This window comes from Quercus robur, chromosome 5, assembly GCF_932294415.1.
Source record: "Quercus robur chromosome 5, dhQueRobu3.1, whole genome shotgun sequence".
Taxonomy (NCBI): domain Eukaryota; kingdom Viridiplantae; phylum Streptophyta; class Magnoliopsida; order Fagales; family Fagaceae; genus Quercus; species Quercus robur.
Window position 1 is genome coordinate 74,346,419 of NC_065538.1, and position 24,315 is coordinate 74,370,733.

The following is a 24,315-nucleotide window of genomic DNA, read 5'->3' on the forward strand; positions in this document are numbered from 1 at the left end:
AAACCAACAATCAGTGATGCCCTGGTAAGGTATAGTACATCTAATTTTCTATCTCTTTGTTTTGTTTTGTTTTTTTGTTGTGATTTTTCTCTGTTATGATAAAGTCTCTCTCTTTTTGGTAAAGTAGTGCTCAGCTTTACTTTAGTTTATGTTTATTAATGCCCTCCTGGGCTGATTCTCAAAACAAAAACAAAAGGCAAAAAGTTGGTGTTTATTATATTTATTTACTTTATGGCTTTATGCTATTGTTTTTGTTATATTTTTATTTTTAAGTTATATTTCGTGTACTGGTTTTTGTGCTTTTGTTTTATTGCACATAGAATTACCGTGCAAGTGTTTTTTTTTTTTTTTTTTTTTAAGAAACAAACACACACACACATGGGAGAGAGAAAAATGTTCTAACACAAAAACACATTATAACTCCATTCAAAAGTCATGCTAACTTTTAAGGGAGAGTGGGGCAAGTTATACTACACATAATACACTCTATTAAGCAATGTGGGACAATTACCCTTTTTTTTTACTATGCAAGTGTATAACTACTATCTAGTTTATAACTTTCTCAACCAAAAAAAAAATTATAAAATTTAATATTCAAGGTTTTTAAAAGCATTAGTGATTTGATGGAGAAATTAATTAAATTGAAAACAATTGTTCAAAATTGGACATTTATCACTCAATTATCTATCTAAAATATATATATATATATATATATTTTTTTTTTTTTTTTTGAAACCATCTATCTAAAATATTATAATTTCATATGTTCAAATTCGTGTAGGTTATGATGACTCATAGATGTGAACATAATGAAATTGATATTGCTGTCTTTGAACTCAATCCTAATTACGACCACCAATATGGGAATGAGATTTTTAGCAGCAAAAAAATTGCTAATTTTTTTTTTAATGATTAAATATAATTTTAGTACCATTCAATATAGGACTCAATCTTATCGAGTCAAAATTAATTTATAAAATATAATAATACTTTTTTAAGGCCTCAATTTGTAATTTGTTTGGCTCTATTATCACCAATCGGTTCAAAGTTTAAATTCCAAATTCTTTATTTTCTGAGATAAATACTTTGTCATCTAAGCTAAATTCACAATAAACATGAGAACAATAATTATTTTCCAATAGAGTGTTTGCATTGGGGTATTTAAAAAAATACATATTTTACACATTCAAAAACTACTTTATCTATTTTATTATTTCATTTTATAATTCACCCAACATTCCGGTTCTTATTTTTCAACCCTATTTATTTATTTATTCATTTCTCTCTCTTTCATTCTTTTTTTTTTCTTTTTTTTTTATCTCTTCCTATAAAAACAAATAAAATAATATATTGATGTAAATCATGTTTTGGGCATGAGAATGTAAAATTGGAATTTGTGGCTAATGCTTAAATACTTCCAAAAGAGGGGTCTTCAAATTTGATGTAAATTTATGTATAAATTTATTTTTTTTAAATTATTATAAATTATAATGATGATTTTTTTTTTTTTTGGGAAAATTATAATAATGATGATTTCATGGGGTCCTTGTGTCAACTATTTATAGGCCTGTTATGAATAGAAGTCACAGCCGCCTATTTGAAGTCTTTAACATCATCATCACAACGCTACGCCGGTCACATATCTAAACCAACTGTCTATGGGGACCCCACCCTAACCAACACACACCAGCCCACGTAACCAACGCGATCTCCACGCGGCATACTGTATCTCCGATCTCTATTATGTTATGTCCCCTAATTCCTCCTATTCCTATCTTAATCCACACGCCAGCCTCAACTTCAACCTCTCCCACGCCCTTTTCTTTTTCTTATCTTCGATGGGGACACTGTCTCCCTAGGTCAATAATTTGTGGTTCTTTCTAGTTGTACTTCGGCAACTACATGAAAATAAAAATTGCACAAATTCCCCTCATGCTTTCCCCATAAGACACGAAGCCCTTCCCTATAGAGTGTAAGAGTTAATAATCCCTTTACTTTCACATCAAGCAGTTTCATATTGGGGTTTTGTGATATACTAAAAAAATTATATAGAAAGATTAAGGGTTACATAATCAACCATTTGTTCATAAAATAATATCACAAAGAATTAAAAGTGCAAGCTTAAACATTTCAACCACCAGTAATAATTTGTCATACTGAATTTGTAGTGAAAGTTTTGTGAACCTAATATTTCTTTTTTTCTTTTTGTTTTATAAGAATAAAAATGACTAGTTTAGACTAAAAATAATAAAACAATATCACAACTAATTAAGACACAATTAATGTTTATAAATTCAAAATTTGACATGTCTTTTTTAAGACATAGTTTAGACCATTTATAAGTACATACTAGTGTGTATATCAACCGAAATCATGTGTTCAAAACACAAATTTTAAATTAAATTATAAAATCGTGTTTTCCAAATATGATTTTTTTTTTTTCAAAATTATAACTAAAATAATTTCTTAAACACACGATTTATAAGATTGTGTACGAATATGTGCAACAAACATTAAGCTTCATAATCAAAGATTTTTCTTTTTTAAAAGAACAATAGGAAGGTTCAAAATTAAAGGAAATAGTAACGGATACATCTAAAATCCACAAAAGGAACTTTCTATTTTTACAGAATCAAATCTACAAAAGGTTTTTCATCTATCCATCTTTCACACTCACCCACCCTAGCCGCGCGTGACACAAAGAAACCTTCATATTATCCTTGCAAACGCAGACAACCGTACAGAAAGTAGCCGTTGAAACCCACGTGGCACATTGCCGACATCGAACGACACTCTACTACTATCCGTGTTTTCCAGATCATTAAAATATTAAAAAAATAAAATAAAATAAAAATCATTTATGCAATCAAGACCAATTTGACTACAAAATGAAGATCACTCTCACACACTCTCCTCCCACCTCCTAACCTCTCTTTAATATAGCTGTTAGCAACTACCACTAAAACCCAAACCTCTCAACTTCTCTTTTCTCTCTCTCTCTCTCTCTCACACAACTTTCATTTCTTTAAGAGTTGTTAATCCAAAACTTTCCCTTGAAATCATCTAATCTCTCTCACTCATTCCCTGTATTCCACACCAAATCTCCATTTCTTGGATTCACTTTTATTTTCTTTTCTTTTCTTCCATCTTTAACTTTGTAAAATAGCGTGTGCCGTAGTATTTCCTTTGAACGAGTGCAGGAATGTTCTTTCTTTTGTTCAAGTTTTGCTAGCAAATCAATCCAAACGCTCCTTAAATCAATTTTCCAGATCGATCTTCGGCTCAAATCCAAGGTAAAACAGAGTTTTCACTAGGGCTACTATGGATGAGAATGAAGAACAGTGTTACTGTTACTGAGTATGAAATTCTTAAGTTTTAATTTTAAAAAAAAAAATATTTATTGAAAACTAGTTCTGATTGAATAATATGTGTGTGTGTGTGTGTGTGTATGAATTAATAGAATCTGTTTAGTAACTTTTAAGTTTGATTAGTTTTGGTGTTTATTGGATTAATTAGTGTTAGTCAGATATGGAAACTCTAGAAAATTTTAGGATGTGTTTGGTGAATCAGAAAATTTAGATTTTATTTTTCATGAATTTAAAGGTGGAAATGGTGCCACGTCATATCAAATCTCAGTCCATCTATAAGGAATGATATCTGATTATTTAAATGATGTGATGCAGTGTCTAAATTATTTTAGATTCGCGAAAAAAAAAATCTATTATCATACCTTTGGATTAGCTTTTTTGTTGTTTGGTGAAAGTGGGTGGAAGTACAATTGTACCTGAAAAAAAAGTAAGCTTTTAAAAAGCTGTATGTATGAGATGGTTTCCTCTCCGTTTCAGAAACAAATGGAGAGGATTCTATTGTGTGTTTGGATGAAAGGATTTTGAGAAAATTGAAACTGTCCCCGGAACTGGTGGTTTTGGATTTGTTTTACTATGTTGTGGTCATGGGATGGAGTGCCACTTCTTCGGGTTTTGATTATATAATTTTTCGCTACTGACTTTGATTTTGTGAAATGGTTGCGTTGATGGTGATAGTGTGTGCTAGGTTATACGTAAAACAAAATGGGCAATTCAATATGAAGCCTGAATGCAAACTATTCTGTTTAAATTGGACATAACACTTGGGTTTGGGCTTTCATTTATTAGAGGTTGATATTACTCGTCATTTATACATACTTACTCAGGGAAATTCTCATATCCAGATATATATAAATGGCTACACTTGGAGATATTGGAGTTTCAGCAGCTATCAACATTCTCAGTGCATTCATTTTCCTTTTGGCATTCGCCTTTTTAAGGCTTCAACCTTTCAATGATAGAGTGTACTTCCCAAAGTGGTACCTTAGGAATTTAAGAACAGATCCAACAACATCCGGAACATTTGTAAGCAAGTTTGTGAACCTGGACTTTAGGTCATATATAAGGTTTTTGAATTGGATGCCAGATGCACTGAAAATGCCGGAACCTGCCCTCATTGAGCATGCCGGACTGGATTCTGCTGTTTACTTGCGGATTTACCTGTTAGGGTATGTAGTAATCAAAGTCAAAATTGTCTCTTGTCCGTATATTTGTGAAAACGTAAATATATTAAATTGTACTGATTTCTCTATAATTTATTCATGCAGACTTAAGATCTTTGTTCCTATAGCCTTCCTTGCATGGTCTATCTTGGTGCCAGTTAACTGGACAAATAGCACTTTAGAGGATGCAACCAAGTTCTCCAATGTAACTGCTAGTAACATCGATAAGCTCTCTATTTCGAATATCCCAACTGGATCACAAAGGTTTGAAATCGTTTTTCCTTGACAATTTCGTTTGCCATGTCATTTCTTGACATGAATAAACCATTCAGAACTTCGCTTATCTTTTGTAATTGTTCTATGGTTCCTTTTTTCAACCCTAATTTTTAGGTCCACCCACAGCATAGCTTATTTACCAATTTATATCAAGGGTTTTGATGTATTGGCTTATTTTTCTTTCAAATGTTCTCCTGTAGCATCCATGCTATTGGGGTTATCCAGAAATCTGTTATTAGCATTTCATTCCTGAAGGATTGTTCATGCTTTGATTCATCTTCATAACCTGAATGTAATATTTATGCCACATCCTGGATCACAGGTTTTGGAGTCATATATTGATGGCATATGCCTTTACCTTTTGGACATGCTATGTGTTGATGAAGGAGTATGAGAAAGTTGCCTTAATGCGGTTGCAGTTTCTTGCATCAGAAAAACGCCGCCCAGATCAATTCACTGTGAGATCATATCTCTGTCTCGTAAATTAGTTCAGATTATCTTTAATTTTTAATTATGAGAAATATGATGAACTATGAACTATTCTTTGCAGTATTTGACTTTGATTTAAATAAGAACAGATGCTTGATTTATACAAAGAAGCTCACTAGTGACTCTTCTCTTTCTTAATATTAAAACCACTTAAAGTACTTATAAAAAAAAATATTAAAACCACTTAAAGTACCAAACATCAAAATAACTTGTTTGCGGCTTTTTTTTTTTTCCCTGGAGTACTAAAAATAGATGCTTGAGATATTCTTCAAGGCTAACGTGTTGTAACAATTTTTTTGATGAACTTTATTGATAATTTCTAATGTTATGTTATGTTATGGTAACAGGACAATTTTTCTATGTCGCAGCCTGATATAAACTTGTCTCAAATTTTCAATTGTTTACAGGTCCTTGTCAGAAATGTTCCATCTGACCCTGATGAATCTACAAGTGAGCTTGTGGAGCATTTTTTCCTAGTCAACCATCCGGATCACTATCTTACTCATCAGGTTGGTTCTTGCTAAACAGAATGAAAAATAAAAATAATAATAAAGAAAACTGATGATATCTTGGACTCTGATTTGTGTTAAGGAGCCATGAACTGCTGGCATGCTTTGAACTCATTTGTTTGAGTAGCTGGTGTGAGACTGTGAACTGTTGCTAGTGAGTTTACTGTTTTAGGGATCTTTGGTTCCTAGGAAAATAAGTTATGCAATCATCTTTGTTTATTAGCATGCACTTAAGTTATCTTATTGTGATTATGTCTTCTCTGACTTACTATGTATTGACTGTGATATGCAGGCGGTATATGATGCAAACAAGCTTGACAAACTGGTCAAGAAGAAGAAAAAATTGCAGAACTGGCTTGTTTACTACCAAAATAAATATACTAGAAAAAGTTCTCAGAGGCCCTTCATGAAGGTACTTCAATGCAATCTGATAGGTCTCTAGTAGCTTGTTCCATATCAGTGTTCAAATTTACCATTTTCTTTAACCCAATTGTACCTGTGTTCTCTCTTCCAGACTGGTTTTCTTGGGCTATGGGGAAAAAAAGTGGATGCAATTGATCATCATGTGTCTGAAGTTGAGAAACTGTCAAAAGAAGTAAGTGCAACTCCTTGATTTTCTTGATTAATTGAATTTATTTTTCCATAATATTGTGAATATTGATTTGTGTCAGTTTGCCACGAGCATCATAGGAGCATGTGCCATCATCTTTTAAGTAAGGTTGAAGATATTTGTCATGATTATTTGAAATTTAAAAAAGTAGGCATTCTGCTTCAACCTAGACCACATCCAGAATGTTTAAACCATGAGGCTGGTCAAATTGCTGTCCCACTGATCTCATAAACAACATGATTTCACTGTCAAAGCCTTAGTCAAGCTGTTCAGTGTTCTGTTTGATATGCTTGTTGGCAATACTTTATTAATTTGATCTTAGTATTATAAAAACACCCATGAATATAAATTTAGCTCTATATCCCTATGTACTAGGGCTTTGCCCTCTTATCTTTTTCATTAAAATTTTAATTTAATTTTTAAAAAAATATTTCTCCACCGGAGCTAGAAGTTCTTTAGCTAAATATATATCTAGTTGAGGTTTTCAACAACTATGCATATGATATTTCATATGGGAGGGGAAAATTCCTGTTACACATTTACAGCATCCCAGGAGCCTTTTTTGTTTGTCTGTCCTTAATTATTTCAAAATGCTCATGTTAAGTGGAAATTTTGACTGGACGTTTCTGGTCACTGCCTGTTACATTCATGCATCCATTTAGATTTAAGTGAAAAGTTATTGCATTTTATTATGTGGCTGTTTTTTTGTCTGCAATTTGGGTACACATTAAGGTCCAATATAATTGAAATGGATCAATTCTCCTTCAGATAGCTGTAGAGAGGGAAAGAATTACAAACAGTCCAAAATCTATCATGCCTGCAGCATTTGTTTCTTTCAAAACTCGTTGGGGAGCTGCTGTTTGTGCGCAAACTCAACAATCCAAAAACCCAACTATTTGGTTAACAGAGTGGGCTCCAGAGCCACGTGATGTATATTGGCCAAACCTGGCTATTCCATATGTTTCCCTCACAGTTAGAAGGCTGATTGTAGCTGTTGCATTTTTCTTCTTGACCTTCTTTTTCATGATCCCCATTACATTTGTACAATCTCTTGCAACTATCGAGGGCATTGAGAAAGCAGCCCCATTCTTGAAAAGTGTTATTGAAATGTGAGCATGCTTTCATCCTTGGGCCTCTTGTGTTAATAATTAGTCTGCAATAACTTCAAATTACTCATAATGTTATGTATGATTTGCAATGCAGGAGTTTCATTAAATCAGTCATCCAAGGTTTTCTACCTGGGATTGCATTGAAGTTATTCCTTATCTTTCTGCCAGCTATATTGATGTTCATGTCTAAATTTGAAGGATTTAATTCTCTATCATCTCTAGAGAGGAGATCGGCCTCTAGATATTATCTTTTCAACTTTGTAAATGTATTCCTCGGGAGCATAATTGCTGGAACTGCATTTGAACAGCTAAATACATTTATTCACCAATCAGCAAACGAGTATGTTATTCTCAAATGTGTGCCATTCCCTTAATTGCTCAGTGTCTCTTTTTCTTGGCAATGCAAATATATTTGTATGTGGGTGCATGTGTATGCTAGTGCTCTGTATATTGTATATGCATGCTTGAGTATTTGAATATTAAATGATATGTTAACTTGTAACTTTCTAGGAAAATTTTGTGGCTCTATGAAGTTTGTAGATATCTATCAAAATTGATCCCTTCTGCACAAAATAGGCATTTTACATGTAAGACTGTAAGCTTTTAAATAAAAAATCTGTAGAACCATAGAAGCTGAAGATGATATCTGATAAATAGTGACTAGCAGAATCATATAATAGAGTCCCAGTTGGCATTTAATGGTGAATGCTGTATTAAATGGTAGAGAATAATGTCATTAGGCATGGATTAGGATATCCCATAGCCACATGACGAGTATCTTGGTGCCTGTACTTAAAAAGAAAAACATGATGAGTATCTTGGTGGGTATTATTTTGCTTCTTCTTTTAGTCAACAAGGACAAGACTTTCCACAGTTTTTGTTTCTCTTCGGCAATTTGTAACATATATTGCATGTTCAGGTTTTTTTTTTTTTTTTTTTTTTTTTTTTTTTAAAAATTTTAAAATTTTTGAAATGTTTAACTATATAATTACATAATCTACCATCTATCAAGTATTGACCATTGATTATCTATCAAACTTACATAATTTAGGTTAAATAGACTAGTTCATTGTTTCTCTTCGGCAATTTGTAACATATATTGCATGTTCAGGTTTTTTTTTTTTTTTTTTTTTTTTTTTTTTTTTTTTTTTTTACAAATGTTAAAATTTTGGAAATGTTTAACTATATAATTACATTATCTACCATCTATCAAGTATTGACCATTGATTATCTATCAAACTTACATAATTTAGGTTAAATAGACTAGTTCATTCCTTCTAATTTTTGTGCAATTTAAGTTTTTATCTTAGAATTAGATTTTATAAAATTAGTATATTTGTTTTCATTTTGGCAGGATTCCTAAAACATTAGGCGTGGCAATTCCAATGAGAGCAACTTTCTTCATAACTTATATTATGGTTGATGGATGGGCTGGTATAGCTGGGGAAATTCTAATGTTGAAACCTCTTATAATGTATCACTTGAAGAATTTCTTTTTGGTGAAGACAGAAAGGGATAGGGAGGAGGCAATGGATCCAGGAAGTCTTGGTTTCAACACAGGAGAACCCCGTATACAATTCTATTTCCTACTGGGCCTTGTGTATGCTACAGTGACACCTATTATACTTCCTTTCATAATCATTTTCTTCGGCCTGGCTTATGTTGTATTCCGTCATCAGGTACAGAGTGGTATTTTGCATTATTAAATTTTATGTATAAAGGACAATATGGGGTTACACATGCCTGTGAATATGGCAGTATCAATCCAATGCATCGAATTGTTGAAGGCTTTTTAAGAAAAATTGCTAGGGAGGTGTACATTCAGTGCTTGCTGCCCATTTGTGTAGAACAATAGTTAAATGCGTAATACTTGTGCCTTTTTAGGTTGAAACAAGTAGAACACAAAACCATTTTTTTTACCCAAAATTTGGGACTAAGGCTTTGTTTATCGTTATTATTGTAATAGAAGTTACTCATATAACTAGCTAAACTTAAACCTATGGGAGAGCAACCAAAGTTTGTATCCAAGGGAAATTTTTCTATAGAAGAGTTTGTCTCTGAGAAAAAAAGAAAAATAATAGAAATAAATTGTATTTTTAACCTTGTCTTTTTTTTTTTCTTTTTTTTTCATATTTCTTTTTTCTTTTTCCCTCTTGCCAACAATGAACCAGCTTCACCTAATTTTAACTGTATATTCCTTTATGTCTTAACTATAAAAGGCATACATATTGACGACTCATCTTCTCAACATCTTTTATGTATAGCACATATGGTGTGTGCTTATAGATAAAAATATTGCAGATGACAATATCTGACATATGCATTCCTGGTTATGAGAATTAGGTTTTCTCTTGAAATTCAGTTCTTCCAAGATGTGTGTTTTTTTCTTTAATTACTTCCCTTCATGACAAATTTATTTTGTTTGTTAGATCTCTGTACAACCTACTCAACGGGTTTGCTTATGTGTGTGTGGGTAATGGGTATTCAGTATTTAGCATAGCAATATATAATGTTAGTAAGATACCTTTCTTTCTGCCATATCTTACATCTTACTTTTGAAAATGCAGATCATAAATGTTTATAACCAAGAGTATGAGAGTGCTGCGGCATTTTGGCCTGATGTCCATGGGCGTGTTATAAGTGCGTTGGTCATTTCACAAGTGCTTCTAATGGGATTGATGAGCACAAAAGAAGCTGCCCAGTCAACCCCATTTCTCATTGCACTTCCAATTCTAACCATATGGTTCAGTAGGTTCTGCAAAGGCCGATATGAAGCAGCATTTGTCATATATCCACTACAGGTTTGTTGAACTTACAAGTTGCATAGTCGATGTTGTATTATTATTTAAAATTATTGCATGCATTCTGACAGAAACTCCTTGGCACTGTCTTCATTGTGGTGATTTACATTCTTGTTTCCTCAATATATGATAGTTAGGTCTATAATTCCTGTAACTAATTAATACAACTGTGGATTAAGTCTTATACTTGGAAAGATATGGTGAGTGTCATGCTTTGGTCTTTGATATGGAAGATGCCTATGTCTGTGTGAATGCATCTGCTAGTGGATGTTTTTTTGTGTATCATCTTCTTCATATGTGACTATTGCTAATTAAATTTATATGGTATTGTTTTAGTTAAACATGTGATCTTATATGATTGAGGTGTACTTTGGGTTGAAGCTGAATATGTTTTAAGCTATGGAGCAATAATCTAGTATTGAATTTGTGGAACCTTATAGAGGCAGCCCTCATTGCTGCTAAATCTGATTCCACTGTGTCTTGAATCTTTACTCTTTTCTCTAAGGAATTATACTTCTTCACTCAATGACGTAATGCTCAAATTCTCTGGGGTAGATTAGATATGTTACAACCTAGATTCTGAAGATCTCTGATTTTTTGTGTAGCATAGACCATGAGTATGCTCATGAAAAAAATTCTTATAAACATGGCTCTGATCTGGTGTGAAGCTTTAAATGCATAAAGCTGTCTTGTGGGAGTGAGCATTGAGGCATAAACCCACTTTCTGGAAGCTTTGAGTCTGATATTCAATATGTATTAGTATGATTAATCCATTTCAAGAGTTTATTGATTAGAACCATGTTCTCTATGCTTATAACATCACAACCTTAACAAAACATGATCATATCCTGGTTCTAGCTTTAGAGAGATTTGGTGGCTGTTTCTATTAGCCAGGGGAAATATGCATCAGAACAAAAATTGAACTTTGTATCAGTCTACATTTTTTTATAAGATTTATAAAAATAGAGAAATGGGTATAGAACCCGAGACCTCTCCCCCCCCATTAAGGCTTTGTATCAGTCTACATTATCTAGAATACAAGTGTGGCAGTGGGCATGAGTCTGTTAGTATTTTTTGTATTAGTAATGCGTTGTGAAATACTGCAATGACCATATTTCTTGTTTTTGAATGATATTTCTTGTTCCAAACCCCCCCCCCCTTTTTTTTTTTAGTTCTTGAATAATATATAATCATCGGCTATGTTTTATATTGGCCATTATTGTTCCTTGATTCTTTGTACTCATTTCAGGTTTCCTTTTACGCTATCTTTTACTTAACCAAAAAAAAAGAAGTGATATTGGTCATTATTGTCAAACAGAAAGCAAATTTTCAGTTCTATTTATTTCTCCTCACACTTGATTTCAGCTCTCATTAATCTCTCTCTCACGTTTAGGGATTTCACATCATTTTAATCATTATTTCATGCTGTGCGTTTAGGAAGCAATGATGAAAGATACTTTAGAACGGGCAAAGGAACCAAACCTGAACTTGAAAGGCTATCTTCAAAATACATATTTACATCCAGTTTTTAAAGCTAGCGAAGACGAAGAAGATGATGAAATTAATGATGACAAATGGGAGAATGAGAGTGTGATTGTGCCTACAAAACGCCAGTCCCGAAGGAATACACCAGCTCCCAGCAAAATTAGTGGTGCATCTTCCCCCCCATCTCTGCCTGAGGCTGTTCAAGAGCTTCCACAGCCCTAAATTAGGCTGGAAACTTGGCTTCTTACTGTTTGTTTCACCTTCACAGAACTGTACTAATGGGCAGGCTGGCACTGTAAATTAAAGAACAAGAATAGCGTATACAAACACAGAGAGACAGGAAGTCACAACCTTTAAGAACTCCAGCAAGAAAGCAAGTTGTCGTTGCTGTGCATGAAATGACTAGAGTGCAGGCTGGTAAAATGTAGAAATTTTGTGTATTATTCCTAAACCGGCCTGTTAATTGTTGGATCCTCTATTTGATAATTCTATTGTGAATCCCTGTATTTATAGGCCTAAGTTAAACTTCATGTGGGAATTTTATGACAAAACATTTTTGTGTAAATAGTGTGAATAATCCGAATGAGAGATACAGTTTCATCTTCCAAGCTACATTAACTACAATTCTTCTTATCCAACAACTCTTACATGCGTCTTGGACCTCCTTTATATATGTGTGTGTGTATTATGTTCTGTTATTTTATGGTTTGTTGTATTGATGGATTGAAGAAGCCAAACTTGAGTCATTTTACTTCTATGTTGACGAAGTTCTTGTCAAAAACACTTGGGGCACTATCCAAGTGGTGTCAAAATCAAAGGACGCGTCCTTATATTATTAGGTATGTATAGAGCTAGAATAAAAATGAGTGTTAAGTTGGATTGAGCTGAAAATGTAACCCCTTAAAACAACAGCTTTTGAATCATCCCCAAAAGAAAAAGGGAAACCTAACATTTGCACCACAATTTAATTTAAAAAACGAAAAAGACCGGTAAAAATTTTCACTCTCAATTCACTAAATAACATTATATACATCTTCATTGAAAGAATTAAATACTAAATTCTAAATTCACGTAGAGAGACCCATATGCTATCATGTAGAGAGACCCGTATGCTAACAAAAATCCCTTTGTTGTTGTTGTTGTTGTATTTTTTATTTGTTATTTTATTTTATTTTATTTTTATCCTTTCTAAGTGGCTGAAGATGTGGGATCAAGATAACATTATAGAACCCACCAGGAATTGAGAAACCAATTAAAGGAATGGCTATTAGCATCAACCAAAATCTTATCATTCAAACAAAAAATTTCATAAAAGAACAAAAAAGAATCCTGTATTAAAATATTAATAAGAATAATTCATTCAAAAGATGAAATGCAAAGAACAATTCTGTAAAAAATGGGGCATATAAACAAATACCTATAATCTGAAAAACAACACACAAAATACCTATATTGTGATTAAAGTATGAGATATATGCATATATATCAGAACAAATACACATTTTACATTGAGAGTTTACCTTGCACATTGGTTTTTCAATGGTAGCATCATATGAAAGAGGCCAAATAACTTTCTTAGATGGAGTTGATTAGACAATATGATGAAAAGAAAAAAAAAATTGGGTCATTTGTAATGTATTATCATTTTTTAGTTTAATCAATTTGAATGTATTTGTTATAAATGTTGGGCTATGTGGAGCCTAATTGTTTTTAATCTAAATTATGACCCGATCCAGTATAAAAGTGTTATGGTTTTTAATGAAGATTTCATGAGGCTTAGTCCATGGAGTGGAAAATTGAGGAGAAATTTTTTGGCCCCTTTTTAGCCCATTGCGAATCCTTTGTATATGATATAAAATACAGTTGTTTTAGATTAGGATTTTGTGTGTTGTGTTAAGAGAGAAAAACTTTACTATCACATTTTTTTATTTTTTCTTGAAAATAGTGAAATCACTGTAATTCTGTAAACGTAGACAAATTGCTAAACCACGTAAATATTATCATATGTAATTGTTTTCTTTGACACATTTTTTCTCTCTATTTTTGCATCTCATAGATTTGGAAATTTCATAGATATTCCCTATAATAAACACATGCTAGTTTGATTTATTTAGTTAGCTTACATAAGTGATGAATAAATTAGTCTATATTGAAAATTTATAATTAACATATATACCCTTTATATATATATATATATATATATATTAGTTAGGGTGGCATGTGCAAGGCACGTGCTACTTTTTAGGTGAGAAAATTAAGATAAAAATTTCTATTTGAAGAAGTATGAAACTATTTACATATATAAAAAATGTATGTCATACAAAGTTAATCTCATTTTGTATAAGAATTTTGATAGTTAATCACACATAAGGTTATGGTAGCTATTTAACATATGAATATTTATTTTACTATAATAGTTTTTTAGTACTTATTTGCTAAAGGTAGTATTCACTCACTAAAAAATTCTAAGATTGAATATTATCTTCCAACAATTAGCAATTGATTTTTGCTAAGACATTGTCACGTATATAAATTTTCATCATGAATGATGTCATATGCTACAATTGAAACTCTTCATCAAATACCTTCAACCACACATAATGAAAATTTTGTCATTCATACTTCCTTCTTTAGCATTCTACATGAGTCTAGGTGTAATGTTTAGCTTAATTTTTAATGAACACCCATTTTAAGCCCCAAAAAAAAAAAAAAAAAACAAAACAAAAGGCACATGTCATCGAATTTTCCATTAGATAAATTATAAGTTTTGAAGTATTAAACCTAGAAAATCAATGTTCTCTAGGTAATAAATAAAATGTCTTATATCATAATTTCAACTTTCTAAGTATTATTACCATCTAAAACTCAAAATATGTGGAAAAAAAATTTGGATGTTAAAATTTAGTGTTAGTATTTTAGACACTACACAATGGAATATTTTAAGAATCATAAGTTTTTATTAAGGTTTAACTGAGAGAATAACAATATGACATATTTGCTATTTTCCAAAATATTAATGGAAAAATTGTTTGCTTTTAAAGTTTAAGGAGGAAATGTGAACTACTCCAAATATAAAGGATGAAAAGTGTTTTTGTCCTAAGTTTTTTATTTTTTTTATTATTTTTTTGGTGAGTAAAACTGTGTTTTTACTCAAAATTATGCGTAAAGATAAAAATACAAAAATTCAACCCAAGAAAACTAGATGTGAAACAGTGAATTTTGGCTCAATAAAGTTTACTAAACCAAAAACAATTTCTAAAAACACAAGTACATTTATAATTTTGTTATATTTTATTTTAACTTATAAAGAATTGACATTTCAGCAGTTGTGATTATATTATGACGACAACAAGATGTCTTAACATGTTCACAAAAGAAATGTTATATCTACAACATTTTTACAATAAATCATAAGTAGTAAGTTGTTACAAGTTGTTATTGATTGGCAAAAAAATAATTTCATTAGTAAGTTTGAAATTCCAGTCCAACTGCAAATTCTAGAGACACAATGAATAAGACAAATTTTATTAAGTTATAGATGCCAAAAGACCATGATAAATGTTACGCCCCTCCCCCCCCCCCCTCTTGATGGACAAAGGTTGGCTCCAAACTTATTTGAAGCTATCATTTATAAAACTATTTATGTGTATTATTTAAATAAATAATATGACTTATTAAAAAAAATCTTGAACTAAAAACTAGACATGGAGCAAGATAGCTCTAAACATTTTTGAAGCCAAACTTTTTCCTTTCTTGATAAGGTAATTTTGATGGCAAATGTGGCCTTACATGAAGCAACGGTCAAAAACAGTTTGAAGCCGGTCCAGGTATGCTGTTTGGACTCAAGCCCATGTTGACTAAAATCATCATAATAATAATATAGAGGCCGAAGAAGTAAAATTTGATATTTTTAAATCAGTCAGCTAATCTAACAGAAATAATTCAGAAAGGAAAAACAAAAAATGCCTGGCTAATCCTAGTTACTTAACACAAATAAGTGAAATTTGATAATTGGAATGGAACTCAGAATTTATTATTTAATTAGACTTCTTTCAATTGGCTTACAATATATAAGTAGTTTTTTTTTTTTTTTTTTTTTTTGGGTAAGTAATAACAAATATAAGTAGTTTTTCCACAAACTTACCCCAATTGAACATTTGTGATTGCTGGTCCACCTGTATTAAAGTTGGGCCCATTTGTAAGGATGGGTGAGTTGTTACTAGTTGAAATGGATATTTGTGCAGGTGCTACCAGAGGAAAAAATGAGGGCAAAATTTGCTAAATAGACTGATTTTAGGAAATATTTCGGTAAATAGTATGTGCGTCAAAGTATTTAGTTAGTTAGATTAATTTTGGAACTTGAGTTTACTCAAGTTCCAACCCAAAAATTCTAACATAAATCTGACGTGGAATTTAAAAAAAAAAAAAAAAAAAAAAACCACTTGGAACTCGAGCTTAGCAAACTCGAGTTCCAAAATCAGTCTAACTAACCAAATTCTTTGACGCGCATACTATTCACCCAAATAGTTCCTAAAATCAGTCTATTTAGCAAATTTTGCCAAAAAATGAGTTACTTCCACCAATTATGTTACCACCACTGCTGAAGCCTGCTGTGTTGGATGTAATGGAACTTCCAGGTGTCTGGGTAGGATTTTGGAAGCTAAATGCACCTACCAAATGACATCATCAGAAATAACACAAAAACACCTAAACGAGTAATGGAGGAAAGAAAACCTTCAATAATTGTACCTTCACTTTTATATGGAAAATTGTTTGTCCCAAATGCACTTGATGTCTGACTGGAATTTGGGAAGGCATTTGGTTGTGCAAAACCATTGTTAGATGGCGAAGAGGGCCTGAGAAAATTTGCTTAAGAGATTTTTAAGAGCCCAACGACAATGAAAGAAACAGTATATCCAGAAATCTGTGTGACCCTTCAGTAATATCAGTAATAAAAGTTGTTTTATAATCAACAAAAAACTATGATATTTGAGGTAACTAAGTAAAGATTTTGATAAGTGATTCTAACATTATTCCAAGACCCTCAATTTGCGAAGCACCTAGGTGACTAAAACCTTGTGACCAAAGGAGGGGCACTATTCTGAGCAGTTCCTGGGAATGCATTTGGTTTTGGTCTGGCCCCAGAAAATGGGCTTTGGATCGCAAGAGTAGAGTTTGGTGGAACTGCATTTGGCTTACGAAGGAAATTATCAAACTCAACTATCTTGGAATTGACTAAATTCCTCTCTCTCTCTCAACCTGTAGAGAAGTGTTTAATCATTTGTTCAGCAAAGATAGCAATGCTTCCAGTTGTTAATTTATCAATACTACAACATAAAACTTTCAGACTTCAAAAAAAAAAAAAAAAATAGAGAGAATAGAAAGCGAGCAATAAAAGTATGTGTGAAATTGAATATACGACTGTTAAAGAAAGTAATGAAAACCCAAAGAAGTAGAAGAAGAAGACTTACCTGCCACGCTGAAAGTTTCTGTAGATTTCTTTCTTATACTGCATCTTCTTTTCTGAGAGAGAGAGAGAGAGAGAGTTGAAAGTGGGAGTGAGACTGTGAGTGAGGGTGGTAATTAAATTTAGAGGGAATTCGAATTCATTATTTGTACGCAGTGTTTCTAATTTCTAATTACCTAATTCGTAAAATTAATCAAAATAATTTATAGATTTTTTTTTTTTTGGCTATAAAATAAGGGGTTATTGCCCCCATTAGAAAAATAATTTTTAGACGTTTGGAGAGAGAATAGGAAAAAAAAAGTTTGGATATATCATTTCTCTTCTCTTTTTTTATAGATAGTTTCAACTTATAGTAACTGTCTTGATGATAATTTTTTATCATCAAATTAAGACACTAATCAGTTTTTGATATAAACGAGAATTGAACTTAAGATCTCTTATTTAACTATTAAAAACTTTACCAGTTGAGTTAACTGGAACCCACAAGTAAACCAATTTAAGATCACGTGATTTTTCATTCCATGACAGCTAACAAAAGTTATTTTTAAAGGTTTATTTTATGAATATGAAAATCTTAAAAAATTATTAAGAAGAGTTTAAACCCATGAAGTATTTTTACAATTTGCCCAAATTCAGGATATTTTTGCATTTTCAACTTTTATTTTATTTTCTCTATTTTTATTAAAGAAAATTTTATTTTCTCTTTCCTTTTTTTATACAAAAAAAAAAAAAGGACTAGGTTAAATCACACCTTACAAACAACCTTACAGATAGAGAGATGTGGGGGTAAAATCACAAATTTGCTTTTCTTTTTCCGTAGGTGATTTTTATACCTTTATTTTTTTCTCCATTTTGGAGAGAGAATTTTATTGGTCTAAGGTAAAAATAGTATACTTCCATCTTCTTTTCCAAACAAAGAAAGATAATAATCATCCTACTATTTCTTCAGCTAAGTTTTTTATGTTCCTCCTTTTCACCTCAATCAAACATATCCTTAGTTTGGTGTTTTAATTCTAGACAATTGATTTAAACTATATAAATTTCAAAATCCGTTGTTTGGATTTAAATTAAATCATTGAAAATTATTGGAATTCAAAATTTCAAATATATCGTTCGATGTTTTTATAATATATGAAATTAAATTTAAACTTCCACCTTCAAAGGCATAAAGATAAGATTTTTTTTGTAAATAGACTTTGAATTTCGCCTAAGGTATATTCTTATAAGAAATAGTGTTTACTATTTTTCTAAAACTTTTACTAAAAAAGCAATTATGATTAATGAAACTGCATTTGGTTATGTCACTCAATAATTTATGGTGGAAATATTATGCAATAAATAATTACCTTTTTAAAAGATAATAAAAACCTTACACCAAAAAAAATCAATTACTAGATTTATCTAATTATTAGATAGCTTGTAAAATTCTTTTTAAGGATCCTTCAACTATTTATAATTAAAAATTACAAAAAAAAAAAAAAAAAAAAGCATGGCCAAAATTTCCCAATTTCTCTATAATTCTTTTAGATATTCCTCTTCAATTTTTCATGTCTCCACCCCAAACAACATACACGCAACAACCTCAAATCCCTTTCACAATCTACTCAATTTTAGTTGTAAATTTTTACTAATTTTTTTATTTTTATTTGGTCCATTTTAAATAAATAATTTTTTTTATATCAATAACAATTTGACACATTAACAATAGCGAATTATTTTGTTTTTCTTTTTTGACTTGTTTGACTAATATCTAGGTTGAACTTTTCAACATCACCATCACACAATTTGTCATACATTTCTTCATAACTTGCCATTAATTGTGTGTTTGAGTCTTCTGAAAATTGTTGTGTCTGTATCATTACTCTTTTGCGACTTTCAAAAAAGAAAAAAAAGAAAAAAAAAAAGAAGTAGAGAGAGAGAGATCATCAATGGCTTCAAGACCAAGAGGTCGTCCAAAAAAGGTTCATTCTTTTTGTTCTTTTCCCTCTCATTTTTCTCTCTCATGTTTTCTTCTCTTAAATTTTATTGTTGGATACAAACACAATCCCACATTGTATTATTAAAAACTAAAAAATGGTCTCTTTCCCATGTTATTTTCTGTCATGTTCTCACACACTTGGTTTTGCAGAAAGATACTCGTCTGGTTGCAGCTCTTGACGCCATGCGCCCCTATGGATTTCCTCAGGATTTTGTCGAAGTCGCCGTAAGAGAGCTACTCAATGTGGGTCAGCTTTTGTTTTTGTTTTTGTTTTTGTTTTTTGCTTTCTATGTTTCAATGTGTTTTTGAAAGCAAAAAACCATAATGGGTTTCTGGGTTTTGGCTCAGGTTTATGGTGGAAATGAAGGATGGGTCTTTATTGAAGACTCTTCTTACTCCGTCCTTGTTGAAACATTACTTGAAAAAACAAATGCTCCACAAGATCAGAAGGTAAAGTTTGATTTTTTTTGGTTATATGCTACATAAGTATTCATTTTTCCCCCTTTCATATGCTTTGATTTCTTTTATTGTTACATGCAATTTGAATTACAGCTCATTAAGAAATGTTATTTCTTTTATGCTTGATATCTTGATGTTAAAAAAAAGAAAAAAAAAGAAAGAAAGAAAGAACAAAATGAAATATAACTTGCTTGGGAAATCAGTGTCATCCACCTTTTAATTGAGCCCAGACATATATGGCTTCATTGAGGGAAGTTGTACTTAGGCATTATGCTAATTTGTCCATTTCAGTTTGTATAGGATCTATATGTAATAAAGCAAAGTTAGTGAACAATCAAACCAGTTTAGCTGTTGCATTCTAGAGGCCTGATATTATTTACATTCCATGATTTCACTTGTAAAGAAAGAAACATTCAATAATTTTGTTGTTGGTTGGCTCTTATTCCATTGGGGGTTGCAATTCTGTGAGACGTGCTTATGCCTTTCAGAAACTAATGAAGCATTGAAGCTATATCTGGAAAAGGAGTATAGCACTAAATGTTCACTTAGGAGTTAGAACTACATCACTGTGCCTTGGGCAAGCCATGTTCATTATTTCATTTATTCTGTCGAAAACTAGGAACGCATACTAGTTGTTTCCCAATTTACAGCTGCAAATTTTTAAGTGGTGCTGTCGAGTCTGTTACAAAAAAAGAGGTCATAATTTGAGATATAACTTGATTCACTCATCCCCTGTAGACGAAAACCCTCAACAACAACCCCCTCCCCCCTTTTTTCTCTCTCGCTTTCCCTTTGAGGAAACCCATAGTTATGTGTTGTTCATAGGTCCTGCAAATTTTAACATGGAGGTTAACTGATGTTGCAGTTAGGCTCCATAATGAAGACTGAAGTTCATTTTTTTTCTTGATACTCTCCAAATTATTCTCTAATTGACTGACATCCCTAATACTTGATCCCCTATGGCAATGACTCATTGTGTTATTGTCTAGTTAACACCCTCAATTACTCTCTCTAGCGGAGTAATGCTAATACCAATTTCTGTTAGTTCTATATATTCTATACAGCTTTGTGGTTCATTAGTTGAACTTCTGTGATAATAATTTATTGGTTGGTAATATCTACATGCACTTAGTGAGTCTTGAACTGAAAATCTCATTCACCATCTCAATATTATGGGAAGAGGAAGTGTAATTTGAGCTAGAGTTCATTGGCACTTCTACGTAGTATTTATCTTATAATTAGTTACAGTTTGGCTCTTGCTAGTTTATACCTTGCACAAGAGGAATTAATTGTACAATGTAGTCATGAAGCTAGTTTGAACCTTCACATTATTACTAATCAAATTAATAATAATAATAATAATAATAATAATTTCATTTCCCAATTATTCTTGAAGGATGATTCTCCTCAACATGATCCGGGAGATGCAGATAATAAAGAATCTTCAGCTGTTGGGCCATCCACACCTACTTGCTCCAACTCAGGGGCCACAGATGCTATGTTGCTAACTAACCAGGCTTTGGACTCAGCCTCACATCCTAATGAGGCTCCAGACAGTGCACATGAATCTCGTAATCCGCTTTTATTCATTTACAGCTTTTGAAATAATATTTTACTCAATTTCTTTCTTTTTTCAACAATCAACATATAAATTCAAGCACATTTAACCAAAAGGTTTATGTGTGGTTGGCCCATAAATAAATTGCAGGAGAACTTCTCTGCTACTTTAATCATGTTATGTATGCTCTTATATTGCAGGTGGTATGCATTATCTCCCACCGACAGCAAGTTCTGGTGGTGCTGAAGCTCCTGGGGATAGGCTTGCCCAGTCACCTCCACCTAATGCGGATGGTATGCGTTATCTCCTACCACCACAGGCAGCAAGTTCTGGTGGTGCTGAAACTTTTGGGAACAGTCTTGCCCAGTCACCTCCACATATTGCAGATGGTTTGATTTATCTCCCACCACCACCACCACCAAGTTCTGGTGGTGCTGAAACTCTTGGGAACAGTCTCGGCCAATCACCTCCACGTATTGCAGATGGCATGCGTTATCTCCCACGGCCACCAGCAGCAAGATCTGGTGGGGCTGAAAATCTTGGGAACAGTCTTGGCCAATCACCTTCACGTATTGAACATGGTATGCGTTATCTCCCATGGCCACCAGAAGCAAGTTCTGGTGGGGCTGAAACTCTTGGGAACGGTCTTGCCCAATCACCTCCACATATTGCAGATGGTATGCACTATCTCCCACGGCCACCGGCAGCAAGATCTGGTGGGGCTGAAAATCTTGGGAACAGTCTTGGCCAATCACCTTCACGTATTGCAGATGGTATGCGTTATCTCCCACGGCCACTGGCAGCAAGTTCTGGTAGGGCTGAAACTCTTGGGAACAGTCTTGCCCAATCACCTCCACATATTGCAGATGGTATGCACTATCTCCCACGGCCACTGGAAGCAAATTCTGGTAGTGCTGAAACTCATGGGAAAAATCTTGCCCAACCACCTCCACATATTGCAGGTAGTATGCGTTATCTCCCACCACCACTGGCAGCAAGTTCTGGTGGTGCTGCAACAATTGGGAAAAGTTTTGCTCAGTCACCTCCACATGTGAACCAATCCCCACTACAAGATATTCGTCCTACCCGAAGGAGGCGACCTTACCATGGCTGGATTAGCAATGATGAGGAAATCGATCTAGTGCAACTGACACCAGCTCCATTGCCAGAGGGAATAGCAAAGTTGCTTAGGAGCTAGATAAGTAGAGAAAGCCTAACATCATTTGGTAGGGAGAGGATAGAAAGAGCATTTGGTAGGGAGGATAGATGATAAATAGTGGGAGGTAAGAAAAACTGGAAGGATAGAAAGAATAGTAATGATTCAAAAGTGATAGGATAGAGAAGAAATTAGTTGAAGGACGAAAACTGATGTAAATTTCCTTATATTTGGCTGAAAAGAAAATGAGAAAAATGAAATTTTAATTTGTATAGATTTTTATGTTATGCACATAGCATATGAGAAGTAGTTGTTTCCCATTATTTTTGTATAGTGCTTGAAGGGTTATTACAATAATGCAATAGCGTATTGGTATTTAAATATTGAGTAGAGGTTGCAACCTTGAAATTTTCTCTCCAAAAATGAAACTATGAAAACTAAGAGGCTGTTTGGATTGAGTTTTTTGATAACTCAATTCTCTGGTTTCATAACTCATAACTTAAAAATGGTGGGACTCATAGTAAAAAGGTTGTTTGGCTAAATGATAACTCTGTTTTCATTACTTAATTCTCTGATTTTTGAGTTATGAGTTATGGAAACTGAAAACAACAAAAGGCTGTTTTCAGTTTCCATAACTCATAACTCAATGGCATTTCCATAAATAAACACACATGAGGGATCCACAGTCCAACTTTTGACCACCTTTTGACTTTTTATTTTTTATTTTTTATTTTTTTATTTCTGGGTTGGCGTTGGCTATTTGTTTTTTTTTTCTTTTCCTGGGTTGGCCGTTCAGTTTTTTTTTTTTTTTTTTTGGGTTGGCCGTTCAGTTTTTTTTTTTTCTTTTTTTTTTCTTTTCCTGGGTTGGCTGTTCGGTTTTTTTTTTTTTTTTTTTTTTTTTTTTTTTTTTTTTTATTTTCTGGGTTGGCGTTGTTATTTTTTTTTTTCTTTTCCTGGGTTGGCTGTTCGGTTTGTTTGATTTTTTTTATATATATATACATATTAGCTTCGGTGAGTTAGGTACTAAAAAAAAAAAAAACTATACTGACTGACAAGTGTGAGACCCATGAATAGTGTGAAAAAATTGAGTGATGAAAATAAAAGTGATGCTGCCAAATGAGTGTGAAAAAATGAGTGATGAGTGATGGAAATTGAGTGACGAAAATTGAGTGATGAAAAAAGCTTACCCAAGCAGGCTCTTAATCTTCCAAAATGAATCATGCCGAGCAATTTTTTATTTTTATTTTTTTGGCATAAAAGGGAGCCAAGTAGCCTAAGGGGCTCCTTCAGTATAGGCTTAAGCCTTGAAAGAACAAATAAGAAGCTTAGGCTGGGTCCATTGAGCATATGCTAGGGCTGAAACATTAGGTCCTCTCTCCTGAGCAGGCCAGGTGCAGGTCTTCACAATTCAGCCTGAATCTAGGCTGAGACCTGCCCTAAACTCAGATAGGACAGCTAAATGAACAGGTCTATTTATGAGCAAGGGTTTATTAATTTTATGGTCTCATTGCAACATGAAGAGTTGTGAGTAATACTGTAAAAAAACCTGGTCGTCATGCCAGTATTTATTTGAATATTGTAGATGTGTAGATGTGATTGGAGACTACAGTGCTCAAAAAATACAGATGAAGATAAGCTTGGCTGCAATGTGCCTTTTGTGGACTGCAACTGATTTCATTGCAAAGGAAACATGCATCATTGTTTCAGTGTATTCATTCTATGCCCCAAATTCTTTATGGATGAACTTGCATAAAATTATTTTGTTGGCATTGTGGAGGAAAAGGAAACATGTTAGAATGCCATTGTAAACTTATTAGCCCATCGATTGCCTTTGCTGTATATTCTTAAAATGTGATTTTGTTTTTGCTCTTCAGACATTTCTGGAAGATG

The 24,315-nt window shown here is 32.7% G+C and overlaps 2 protein-coding genes across 5 annotated transcripts in view; both read left to right on the plus strand.

Moving 5' to 3' along the window:
* The first annotated feature begins 2,919 nt into the window (after positions 1 to 2,919).
* LOC126727042 (calcium permeable stress-gated cation channel 1) overlaps positions 2,920 to 24,315 on the plus strand; it is a 37,038-nt gene continuing 15,642 nt past the window's right edge. The window contains exons 1-12 of one of the 4 annotated variants that reach the window (XR_007656127.1): positions 2,927 to 3,293; positions 4,211 to 4,534; positions 4,634 to 4,792; positions 5,127 to 5,262; positions 5,701 to 5,802; positions 6,095 to 6,214; positions 6,317 to 6,397; positions 7,181 to 7,521; positions 7,616 to 7,861; positions 8,876 to 9,200; positions 10,089 to 10,322; positions 11,760 to 12,158. Coding sequence is in view for 3 of the 4 variants with exons in the window: in XM_050432503.1 (XP_050288460.1) it covers positions 4,221 to 4,534; positions 4,634 to 4,792; positions 5,127 to 5,262; positions 5,701 to 5,802; positions 6,095 to 6,214; positions 6,317 to 6,397; positions 7,181 to 7,521; positions 7,616 to 7,861; positions 8,876 to 9,200; positions 10,089 to 10,322; positions 11,760 to 12,029 (2,328 nt within the window). In the remaining variant the exon portion in view is untranslated. Of the gene's footprint in view, positions 3,294 to 4,210; positions 4,535 to 4,633; positions 4,793 to 5,126; positions 5,263 to 5,700; positions 5,803 to 6,094; positions 6,215 to 6,316; positions 6,398 to 7,180; positions 7,522 to 7,615; positions 7,862 to 8,875; positions 9,201 to 10,088; positions 10,323 to 11,759; positions 12,420 to 24,315 lie in introns of those variants that run through there. The other 3 variants (XM_050432503.1, XM_050432501.1, XM_050432502.1) reach the window with 3 other exon arrangements.
* LOC126727043 (protein transport protein sec31-like) lies at positions 19,188 to 22,699 on the plus strand. Its single transcript, XM_050432504.1, has 5 exons — positions 19,188 to 19,235; positions 19,403 to 19,495; positions 19,601 to 19,702; positions 21,108 to 21,282; positions 21,470 to 22,699. Exons 1-5 carry the CDS (start codon positions 19,203 to 19,205, stop codon positions 22,465 to 22,467), a joined length of 1,401 nt encoding a protein of 466 aa, XP_050288461.1. The 5' UTR covers positions 19,188 to 19,202; the 3' UTR covers positions 22,468 to 22,699.

Coding starts and splice junctions, on each gene's coding strand:
- LOC126727043 (XM_050432504.1), top strand. CDS start 19,203: ATGGCTTCAAGACCAAGAGGTCGTCCAAAAAAG. Junction 19,496..19,600: donor CCGTAAGAGAGCTACTCAAT/GTGGGTCAGCTT, acceptor GTTTTGGCTCAG/GTTTATGGTGGAAATGAAGG. Junction 19,703..21,107: donor ATGCTCCACAAGATCAGAAG/GTAAAGTTTGAT, acceptor TTATTCTTGAAG/GATGATTCTCCTCAACATGA.